Source organism: Oenanthe melanoleuca, chromosome 11 (genome assembly GCF_029582105.1).
Source record: "Oenanthe melanoleuca isolate GR-GAL-2019-014 chromosome 11, OMel1.0, whole genome shotgun sequence".
Classification (NCBI taxonomy): domain Eukaryota; kingdom Metazoa; phylum Chordata; class Aves; order Passeriformes; family Muscicapidae; genus Oenanthe; species Oenanthe melanoleuca.
Window position 1 is genome coordinate 15,001,474 of NC_079345.1, and position 11,716 is coordinate 15,013,189.

Consider the following 11,716-nt stretch of genomic DNA (forward strand, 5'->3'; position numbering starts at 1 on the left):
TTGCAATCCCTGACTCTCCTTCCCAAATTTACCTGTGATATTCAGCTGGTCTCAAAGCAAACAAAGTGAAATTATCATTTTTACAGATTCTTGATTCTCAGAGACAGCTTTAGTCTTCCACAGTGTGGTGTTAACACTTGGGCTAGACATAAAGAATTTGTGCACCTGTCTGTTATGTCTGCGAGCTCTGTGCTGCTGAGAGTTCTTTGTTGTTGTTATTCCACTCCAGACCATTAAAAGGGTCCTAATTCCTATGACATGATTATCCAGGTACCAAAGCCCATTTGTCACCTGCAGCAGAAAATTGAGTTAATGCACAACTAAAGGCAACCAGGACTGTGTAATATCAACTTGATTACATCAAACTAGCTGCAAACCTAATTCTGCTGGATGACACTGCGTGGAGCTTGTCATCTCCAATCATTAAAGCTGTCAGGAATCCATCAGGTTTACAGCTAATTAGGTGAACACTAATGAAGCTGGCAAAACAACTTTTCTTTTTTTATGGCTGAGCGGACCTTTCAGTTTGGAGAAAAAAAATTCTCGAGTATTCTCAAGGTTGCTGGGGACTGGATTTCCTGAGTTACCAATCAGCAGACATCTTTAATTCTCCCCCCACCACCACCTTTTTTTCTCTCTCAGTACCAAGCAATCAATTTGTCATCACTCTCAGTATGCCACAAAAGCAGTCATGAACCTTATAACTCGCAGCTCTCAAGCCAAAAAGGGGAGGGGGGGGGAAAAAGTAAGTTTCTTCTGTCTTAAAATAAAATGCCTCATACAGCTCACTTATTTATCTTCATGCACTTATCAACAGCATAAATGTTCTTGTTTTTTCACTCTTGTCAAATAAGTAGCCCTTCAGTCATTCTACATCCCCCATATCCATTAGGCAGAGGCATTTTGATAAAGTAAAGCCAAAGCTAGTGTATGGGAAAGAATGAAAGCACTCACTCTGCCAACTTCTGATTGACCATTAAGCTATTGATGAATGTGCCTGTCAGGAGAGAGACAATTAAATCAAATATGAAACAAAGTCGTTTTGACGGGTCATTTTGATAGAGCAAAACCATTCTTCCATCTCCTATTAGTCCTGCAGTCAAGTTTTTGTAATGAATATTTCTTAACTAACCTGTTATTTCTTAGCTGCTTTTTAAGGTGTTAAAAAAAAAAAGCCTTTGCTTTTACTGCTATTAGAAAAAGTAACATTTCCAATGTGACCAATAAAAGCAGCATCTCAGTGGGAAGCAATTATACATAATACTAAATGTTTAATGTGGCTATCAAAAAGCTAAAAGTTTAAAGAGATTACACTTCTGCTAAATATGAAAGATAGATCGCACATCATGGATGATTCACTTGAGAAAGGAGGGAGAGACAGAGAGTGGTGGAGGGAGAGGATACACATACAGAGTGTGTGTTTAGTGCAGAAACATTTTCTTCCAGTCTGTGGAGAGAGAGCCCAGTTTACAGCAGTTTTGAGCGTGTCAAACACATGGAAAAGCTAGATTTTGCAGAACTAAATCCACATTACAAAATAGAACTTCCCAAGTATGAGGAAAAGTTCACCTCTGTCATTTCTCTCAAAAATTGTTATTTGATGGCACGGGCCAGAAAAGCAAAATATTATCATGAAGTATTTGGCTACGATATTGTTTGCTAGATGGTATCACTGAGAAACTTTCCAAACTTTCTAGCTGTTTGTGTGCAGGGTATAAGGCTGCTGGGAAGTCTATTTCCCTATTTCAACAGCACTGGCCGAACGCATGTGGATGTCAAAGGGGAGAAGAAAGGAAACACACACATTGCTATTTACAAATTGAGTCACTCCCCGAGCCCCTTGCTGTTTGCTAAACCCAAACCCCTCAACCCGGAGAAGCTGTCAGGCAGAGTGGGAGCAGTGCAGAACGCTGGGCTCCACGCAGCCCTACCCCAGGCTCCAGGACTACCTGCTCCAAGCTGTCCTGAGCCCGGCACAGGGATGCTGCCTCTGGAAAACTTGCCCCGGCCTCTCGGGGCTGCTGCGCCCCGCAGGGCTGTCCCCGCAGGGCTGGCCCTGGTGGCACCGCTCGCCAGGAGCCCCTCAAGTCGCGCTAACAGAGTTGACAGGCCACCCGTGACGTCACCGAGTCCGGCGTTACCATGGCAAGTGATTTATTGATGTTTATCGGGAATGAATAGATCAAAGGCTGCCAGATGACAGGCGATCAATCAGACATCAAATCAAGGATGGCAACAGGCCAAGGAAACCTTTTCCAGCCCACATAGCCCCAACTAAGGATTACTGTAAAATTATGTGAGGCTTTTCTTTTAATGTTTTCATTTCAATTTGGCTTTTCCAAAAAATACTGCTTAAGTTAAACAGGAGTTGACATTTCTGGCAAAAAGAAAATAAGCTAAACAAACAAAAAACTTCGCCAGCACAAAGCCTCGAAAAGCATTTCTAAAAAGGAAAAAAAAAAAAAACGGTGGAAATTGTAAAGGCACTATCAGAAACACTCAGCAGTCACTTGACAATACACAGACCCTTCTTCTTTTTTTTTTTTTTTTTTTTCCTCCTTTGGTTTACTTTGCAGCTTCTCCTCTGGACTCATAAATAAGAAATCAATAGGATTAACAGAAGAGGCTAGCAAAGAAAGTGACCAGCTAGGAGAGTCTGTCTGTCCAGCAGAGACATCTCCAGTGCAGTGCAAGGGCAGAAGAGAAAAAGGTAAAAGTTGGGCAAAGGAACCAGTTCTGGGCTTGGATCTTCAACTAACACTGCAGAGCCTCCAAATCACTTTGTCCCTGCCACTTCATTCACAGCGTGCCATGTATTTACACATACCCTCTCTCTTCCTATATAGGTAAAAAAAAATTAAATAAAAAGAGTATTTTCCCTGGCTTTCACAAACCATTTGCCTGTGAGGGAAGGGGATGTAAAAGAACGAAGACTACGAGGGAGAGAAGAAAAGTAGGTGCCAAAGTACGGGCTGGAAATAACCAAAATTCGCCTCCTTGTTTCTCCCAGCCCCGGAGTGACACCGACTACACGAGCCCGAGCAGCGTGCCCGCACACACCCGCCTGCCCCTCGCACGGGGCTACCCCCGGAACCGAGCCGGGCGATGGCAGAGTTCGGAATAAACCAAAGTGGGCACCAAAAGTGGGGAACGGGCTTTCACACGCTCCCCCCACCCCAAAGAAAAATAAATAAATAAAATCGCCCCGAAAGCCCGCAGCCCCGGAGCAGCGGCGGCAGCGGGGCAGCGGCGGGAGCCGCTCGGGAAACAGACGGAGGGAAGCGAGCGGAGAAGGCAGCGGCCGCGGAGGGAAGGGAAGGGGAGGCAGGGAAGGAAGGGAAGCGGCTCTCGTACCTGCTGAGCGCCGGGGCGCTTGCTGCTTCCTCCTCGGCATGCTGGGCTGCTGCGGGCGCCGGCGGGGGGGGGCAGCCGGGGCGCGGGGGTGGGAAGAGTTGCCTCAGCCCCAGAGATCCGGTGAGCTGCTCCAGCCTCGGCGCGAGGGCTGGGTCGGGGATATATTTTTTGTTGCTGTGCATACACGATGCCGAGTAGGAGGAGGAGGCGGCGGCGGCGGAGGAGGAGGAGGCGGCACAGAGGAGAGGACAGCCCTGCTGCTGCTGCTGCTGCTGCTGCTGCTGCTGCTGCTGGCAGAAGAGGGGGGAAGTTTGACAAATCGCCCCGGAGGAAGGAGGAGGGGAAGCCCCCCGAAGAGGTGTGCGGGCGGGAGGGCTGGGGAGAGCCCGCAGTCCCCCCCACCCCGCCCTGCGCCCCCGGTGCCTGGCCGGGCTGGGAGATCACGGCATAAAGGCAGGGGATCTCTCGGCCGGAGCCGGCGGAGCCTCAGCCTGCGCTCTGCACTCCCGGCTCGGCGCTGGAGCGGCGGCGGCGGCGGCAACAGGCGAAGCTTGAAGGGAAACGAGATGATCGCGGTGTCACTCAAACTGGTCCGCCGAGAGGGAGCGGGGCACCGCCGCCCGCCCCGGGCCGCGCCTTCACTCAGTGCGCATCGCCCGCCGGACCGGGCACGGGGGCGGGCAGGGCTCTGCCCCGCCGGCCGGAGCGACCCCCGCGCCGAGCCCCCTCCGCCACCCAACTTCGCCCGCCGCCGGCGCCGCTCTCCCGGCGGAGGGGTGGCCGGGCAGGGACAGGGACAGCCGGGCAGCCCGCCGGGCTCAGCGCCGCTCGCCCGCTCCCCGCCGCAGCCCTTCCCTTTCCGCCCCCGCGCGCACCCGTTCCCCGCCGGAGTCCCCCGCAGCCGTCGCCTCCCGCCGCGCCGGGGCACGGGACCCCCCCCGTTCCCGCCGCCCCCGCCCCCGCGGCGAGGAGGGCCCGGCCCGCCGCTCCATCCCGGCCGCCCCGCGCGGTGACAGCAGCCCCGGCTCCCGCCGCTCCGGCCCCGCAGCGCTGCCCGCCCCGGCCGCACTCACCGGCCCCGCCGCCCGCCCGCCGGCACATCCAGCCCGCCGGCTCCCACCTGGCTGGCGCCGCGCTCCGCTCCGCGCCTGCGGGCGGGCGGTGTCGGGGCCGCCCCGGCCGGCGGCCGCTACCGGCGGCGCCCCCGCCAGCGGAGCCGCGGCTCCCGCCCCGCGGGGCCGGAGCGGCGGGGAGCGGGCAGCGCCCGCGCCCCACGCACCCGGCTCTTCGGCAAGGAGCACTTTTCCCTCGTTTTCCCTGTTTTGGGGATTGATTTCTCCCTCCCTCTCTCTCTCCCTCTCTCTCCCTCTCTCTCTCTCTCTCCCTCTCAGTTGTTTTTTTTTTTTTTTTTTTTTTTTTTTTTAATTTTTTTCTCGGTCCAAGTTCACTGCCGAGCCGCCGCGCTCAGTTCGGCGAGCGCCGGCGGATCGATGTGCTGCGGGTTTGATTGCGCCTCCCTGGGCGGCGGGGCCGCGCGGCGCGGCGCGGGGAGGGCCGGGGCGCGGGGGGCGAGCGGGCCCGGGCCGCTCCCGCCCCCGCCGGGACCCCGCGAGCAGGGAGGGAGACTCGCCAACAGCCACCCCACCAAAAACAACAACACAAAACAGAAAAGAAAGAAAGAAAGAAAAAAAAAAAATACCAGCAGCTTTTTTTTTTTTTTTTTTTTTTTTTTTTTTTTTTTTTTTTAAAGTTCACGGGGAGGAATTAAAAAAAAAAAAAAAAAAAAGGCTGAGCTCACTTTTACGGTAAGATCAAAAAAAATCTCCACTCGCCCCCATTCTTCGAGATTTGGGATAATTCCAAATACCTGACTAAGTGCAGATGTTGTTGCGTCTTCACATCCTATAAAGCCGCCGTGCCGCTCTCGGGCTCTCTCTTCCCTTTCAAGTTGCAGGAAATTCAAACACTTTACATGACGGGTGGAGAAGGTTTGGGATTTTTTTTTTTTTTTTTGATTATTATTGTTATGAGTTGATTTTTTTTTTAAGCTGATCTTTAGGATGAAAAAAAAAATCTCAGTCGCCTAAAGTCCCCGGGAAATTGCTACTGTTGGGGGAAAACGAAACATTTCTTGCAAACAAGAAAATGGTGAGTTGTCAATTGCCGCTTCTGCTGCCAAACTCGCTCAGTTCCATCTCATTGATACTCGCTGGTTGCTTCTCACAGTTACAGTATCTGCTCACAGAAGGAGCGATCAGATCTGCTTAAGAGCCGACACCGAGCCGTTCCCCCCCTCCCCAAAAAGCCCCGTGTGTGTGAGTGTGTGAGCGTGGGTGAGCCGTGCGGCAGGACGGGGCCGGGCGGCGGGCAGCCCCGGCGGGGCGGGCGGGCGGGCTCGCCGCCGCGGCCGTGCGTGCCGCTAGATCCGCCCTAACATCTGTCCGTCTCACCATTGGCGCATCCATCAGTGTCACCCCGGCTGCACATTGCAACGACAACACATCAGACACTACACAGACCGGGATTCGGTACAAATAACCAACATACTAAACAACTTAACCGGGGAGGAGGGGACCAGCCGCAGCATAAGTATTTACAAGCGTTAGACAGCCCCGGGAAGCAGGGCTTGGCTGCGGTTAATAGCTCGTTCATTCTCTCTCCCTCCTCCCCCTTTAAGTAGGAAATAGAAAAACTAAATAATTCACGCCCCCCACGCCCCGAAGGATGCTGCCGGCCGGGGCAGGGGCAGGGGCAGGGACAGGGGTCGGCTGCTCTCCCTGCTCCCGGGGCGATGCTGCGGCAGGACCGCACCGCACCGAGCGCGGGGCCGGAGAGGCGAGCCCCGGGCTGAGCGCTGCTGGCCGAGCCGGCCCGCGCCGCGCAACATGGAGGATTCCTCCGAGCTCTGGAGCGAGAGAGACTGAAACAAACTTTGGGATGCTCGGCCGGGAGCTTCGGCAGCCGAGAGCCCAGCGAGCCCCGGCCGGCTCTGTTCCTGCTCGCCGCGCGGAGTGCGGGAAGGTCACTCTGCCACCAGGCGCTGGTAAAGCGCCCTGGAAATTACAGCAAAATTAAAATAACACGGCGCGTGTAGTCACTGCAGTCCTGTAAAGGCTGTTCTGAAATGTGCGAGAGCCCTCTCCAAAGCCAGGGACGATCCCGATCCTCCTCAGCTGCCGGCTGCGGGGCACCGCGAGGAGCGAGCTGAAGCGACCAATCCCGAATTTTGGGGCGGTTGCAAGTTGCAAGAACTTTGTTCCTTCCACTTCCCTGCCTCTAAATCTGCTCATCTTTCGCTGCCTTTGTGTCACCCTCAGCCCGCCCGGGGGATGGATGTCAGCCCCTGCCCGCTGCCGGGCGCCCGGCGGGTGCGAGCCCCTCGGCCCCGGCGCTCCGCGGGCGCGCAGCCTCCTCCCGCGGGTGCGCTCGGCTGCACGCCTGCGTGGCTTTGTGCGTGTGGAGGCATTTGTGCTTGAACAGGTTCCCAGACAGAGCTCTGCCTGCGCGGAGGATGCTGGCAGGTGGCACCTCGGCGGCTGAGCGGTGTCACCAGCACAAACAAACACGCGAGGCTGTCCCCGGCCCCGCTGCCAGGGCAGCTCTGTGTAACCAGCGGCGCTTACCTGGCTCGGCAAAGGGCGGCCCACACGCGCCGGCAGCGCAGGGTGATGGGCTCCTTCCAGGGCGCCGAGCCTGGGAGGGAACGAAATAAGTGAAACTTTCCGTAAACAGTCACTGGAGGAACTTTCTCAGTTCACTTAGGAATGATAATTCTCGTGTATGAGAGAGAGAGGAAGGCTGCAGATATTCGTGCGTATAGACACATGCACTGCACTTATACATTCACAACCCTCACTGCCAAAACGCTCAGGAAGTTGTGGAATAATTTACTTGTTGACTATATACATTTTTTTAAGGAAGAAAAAGAAAATCTATCGGGCTTTCTATCAGACGATTTACAGAGGGAAGTGCAGATGTCTCCACGTGCGTCGGCTTCTTTGGGGGTCACAGTCTATTCCAGAGAGCCAAAACGCGTAATTTTATGAAGTGTAACATTTCCAAACATAACGCGTTAAATCGATGGCTGTACAGACTCCATCCACAAAGATTCAGCACACGAGGCTCAGCCCTAAGCTCGCTCTTCTTGGCAGTTTTAAAACAAGGTACCAATTATTTATAAGTCGCACAATTGGATAACCATCACTCCTGAACTTTCCACCAGCTAAGAATGTTTTATCTTTCCCAGCTGGGCACTGCTTACTGCCCTTCTTTGGTGTATATTTTCACTGCTCATACCTTTCCTCTCCACCAAAACTCCACCAATTGCCCGAGACACCTCTTTCGTCCCCCTACCCGAGTGGAGACAGCGGCTGAGCCGATAAAGGACCACTGGAATTAACTGCTGGCTATGGGAACGGCCAGAGAGGATCAGTGAGGAAGTTTAGTAAACTTGGAACAGCTGCTTCTTAGAAGCCAGCGTGTTTTAGCCGAGCTTTAACCTTATTCCCTCCCGAGGAGCGTGTTGATGTTTCGCCTCTTGCTCACTGCAAACAAGGCAGGGAGCGGCGTGCGCCGAGGTGCCCGTGTGGCAGCTCTCACCCGCTATTCGCACCGGTTCACCGCTCACCGAACGGCCCCGGCTCTCTCCTCTCGCCCCAGCTCCGGCCCAGCTCTGCCGGTGCCTCCCCTTCCAGCGGGGCAGAGGAGCCGGCGGGGACCTGCCGGTTCTCGCCAGCCGAGAGTCCCCGGACCCGCAGCAAGGGCCGGGCACCAGCGAGCGGGGCCTTGGGAGCCGCCGGCTGCGGGGCAGCGCTGCCCGGGGGGAGCGGCCGGGGCCGGGGGGGGAGCCCGGCTGTCAGTGCGGGGCTGGGGGCGAGCCCGGAGGCCAGAGAGGGGCTGGGGGCGAAGCCAGCGGTCAGTGAGGGGCTGGGGGCGAGCCCGGCTGTCAGTGCGGGGCTGGGGACGAACCCGGCGGCCAGCCCGGTGCTGGGGGTCTCGCCGGGCCCGGGCAGCCCCCGCCGGCACGGGCGGCCCGCGGAGCCCCGGGGAGGCGCCGGTCGGTCCCGGGAGCGCAGAACGCGGCCGGTACCGCCCGGCACCCGCTGCCCTCTGTGCCAGGGCACAGCCTTCCCTCCTGCCCCGCTCCTCGGCGGCACCCATCGAAATGCGGGAAGTACTTCGGTTTCTCCCGGCGAAGAACAAAGAAGCAGCAGCTTTCATTAAGGCTGGACCAGATGAATACGGATCTGACAAGTTTGTTTAAAAACCCCACTGCCCACGCCCGAAAACGATACTGCGCTTCTGTAAAATACAAAGTGTTGTCAATAACCATTATAACGGCGATAATGATCTGAGAAGGGAACAAAGACATTTTGTAATATCTACATAACTTTATTAGAACAAAATTATTTTAAAATGCCTGTGAATTCCCAAACCTCCTGAATACAAATGAATAAAAGTTTTTCTTCGGGCTAAAATCTTTGCTTGAATGTAAATTGTTTGGGTAAGTGAATTTGCACAGCAGCAAAGTTTGTTTGTCTTAGTCCAGTAGCTTTGCTTTAACGAACCAGATGTTTTGTCTGTAAATTGTCCAGAGGACTTTTACAGTTCTGACATGTAATAAGCCCCAGAAAATCAGAACTGGAATAGCTGTGCTCCTGCGATTAGGACCAGGCATTTCGGGAAGAGCACGGGGAAAATAGGAAAGTGTAAGCACTCTCAGTGTCCTCATATTTGGAAACCTCATTTTAAACTGTAAGTAATCTTGTCCGAATCGATTCGCTTCTGCCTGGAGTTGACAGCAATTCCCCACCCAACCCCAGATACCAGAAATACACCCCCCAAGAAAAGCTCCAAGCACGGTGGGGGCGGTAGATTTCGGCCGAGGAAGGCGCGCTGAGGGTCCGAGCGGGCCGGGCCGGGCCGGCTCCGCCCGGGGAGCGCTCCCCGCTGCTGGCGGTGCCCGGCGGGCGGTGGCGGTGCCCAGCCCCGCGGCGGGCGCTCCCTCCGGCCCCCAGCGCCGGCTCCTGTCCCGGGGCCCCGGACAGCACCGCCCGCCCGCCGGCTCCCGCTGCACTCGGGCGATGCCGCCGCTGCTGCCCGGAGAGCCGGGCCCCGGCGCGTCCCCGCGGCCAGCGCAGGGGGCTCTGCCTCCCTTCCCGGACGGAGAAGGGCTGAGGCCACCCAGCTGTCCCGGCTCCCTCTCGCCCCGCTCGGATCTCCCCCGGACTGAGCCCCGCTCGGCCGGGCCAGCGCCCGCCCCAGGGGCTGCGCCCTTTGGAGATGATGCTGGTTTAAAATCAGATCTATCGGCGCGATTCAGTCCCGCTCAGCCATCACTTTTTCCCCTCCCCCGAAAGGACTTGGGGTCCCTGAAGAAACAACCGGCCGCTGCTTCGAAGGAAATAAGCGATACCATTGCAGAGCTACTGCAGCGTAACGCATTCAGTGGGGAAGTAAGAAAACCTTTTAAGAAAAATAGTTACAGATCCTGGAACTCCACCACATGTGACAACAAAAGCTGTTGTCCCAGTAAAAGGTCTTCAGCTAATTTTACCTACACAAAGTTTTACTGGCTGCAGGCTTTGGGAACGCCTTTGTGGAGCCTGGCACTGATCCTCAGGGCTGGCTAATTTGAAAGGCATTTGGAGGATCCCGGAGAAGTGGAGGGGATTCCCTGCTTTTTTCTTGCATCACCTGAAAGTTCCCATCGCATAGATTACACGGGTGCTCCTCTACTGACCGCCTGTGACTCAATGCAATGAAGATTTTGTTGTGGTCAGATACTCTTAAAATAAAAAATACTTGAAGGGGGAAAGTGGATAAAACTTCAGTTCAAGCAAAATCCTTTTTTTTTTTTTTTTTTTTTTTTTTTTCCTCCTTCACAGAAACTTCCTTTTCTGGCGGGTTTTTTAGTGTTTGCACACAGTGCTTGCACATGGAAGTTTCTCTGTACGAAGCTTCCCATCTGCCAGCAGCTCACCTTGCCCCGGCGGCGAACCCGCTGCCCGCGCCACTGGCCACCAGGGGAAGGGAAGGGAAGGGAAGGGAAGGGAAGGGAAGGGAAGGGAAGGGAAGGGAAGGGAAGGGAAGGGAAGGGAAGGGAAGGGAAGGGAAGGGAAGGGAAGGGAAGGGAAGGGAAGGGAAGGGAAGGGAAGGGAAGGGAAGGGAAGGGAAGGGAAGGGAAGGGAAGGGAAGGGAAACGCTGCTGGCAGAGCTCGGTACCCGCGGGGACGCGCGCCGGGCCGCCTCCTCCTCCTTCTCTTCCTCCTTCCCTTCTTCCTCCTCCTTCACCTCGCTCTGACCCCGCAGCGGGGCCGTGCGGGTTGTCAGGACACGGACACAACAGCAGCCCCAGCGAGGCCGTCGGGCCGTGAATCCCAAAGCCCCGAGAGCCCCGCGGCTGCTCGGGGGGCTGCACCGAATTTCCCGCACGCACAGCGCGGGGAACGCGGGCCGTGTGCGGGGCCGGACAAGGCGTGCGGCGCCCGGCACCGCCCCAAACTCAGCCCTTGGCCGAGAAAAATTCAGAGAGAGAGCTGCGACCCAAGCAGGCCCCATCCCCGGGCTGGTGTCCCGCAGTGTCCCGGCGCTTGTCCCCTCCCAGGTGGCCGTGTGCGGGGGCCGGAGCGCAGCGCTGCGCTCCCAGCTGGGCACGGGCTGTGCCCCGCCCGGGTCAGGTGAAACGAGGAAACTGAGAAAATCTGACACCACCATTGATTCCCTCTCTTTGTTCTCCTCTGTACACAATGGAGGGAAAGGAATGCGACTTTAAAGTTGCAATTAACCAGCTTTCTGTCACTGGGTATTTATTCCTATAAAAATCTTTCTTCTTCGGAAAAGCATTTCTAATTGTAAAAGAAAAGGGACGATTTTAAATACCTTATTATCCTTCTGTAATCACACTTGCTTAAATTATGACTGGATGTGCCTAAACAGTCATCTCAGTTTCCCACAGATTTTGGTCAGGTCCAGAAAGAATGGCATTTTTTTCTAATGTTTTAAAAGTATTAACTTCCTTTCAAACATTCTTTAACCTTTAATGTTTTGTAACTTGATGAAAAGGTCACTTTGTTCGGAGTGGATGCATTTGCTCCATAATTGTTCTAATATCAGGCAGAGCTCCATCCTAACACTACATTCTTTTATGAGGATTTTTTTTCTTTAATATACTATTGTTAAGGTTACCATGAGTAATTGTTCTAAAGGCAATGAGCTCCAGACCAAAGGATGCTCACACTTTATTTAATTTCACCAGCTTCAGATGTTTAGAGCTGTATTCAGCAGATGACATTAGCTGAGCTCTGAGAAGAATAACCTGAACCATTTCACTTCTTCCCACTTGTGGGAGCCTGAGGTAGAT

The 11,716-nt window shown here is 54.9% G+C and overlaps 1 protein-coding gene across 4 annotated transcripts in view; it reads right to left on the reverse strand.

Annotated features, from left to right (window-relative positions):
* Positions 1 to 5,055, reverse strand: part of TSHZ3 (teashirt zinc finger homeobox 3) — a 67,676-nt gene extending 62,621 nt beyond the window's left edge. Inside the window, exons 1-2 of one of the 4 annotated variants that reach the window (XM_056500870.1) lie at positions 4,428 to 5,055; positions 3,355 to 3,635 (exon numbers count right to left, since the gene is read on the reverse strand). In XM_056500870.1, the coding sequence (XP_056356845.1) occupies positions 3,355 to 3,394 (40 nt within the window). In that variant the 5' untranslated portion in view covers positions 3,395 to 3,635; positions 4,428 to 5,055. Of the gene's footprint in view, positions 1 to 3,354; positions 4,280 to 4,427 lie in introns of those variants that run through there. The other 3 variants (XM_056500869.1, XM_056500867.1, XM_056500868.1) reach the window with 3 other exon arrangements.
* Positions 5,056 to 11,716: the final 6,661 nt, after the last annotated feature.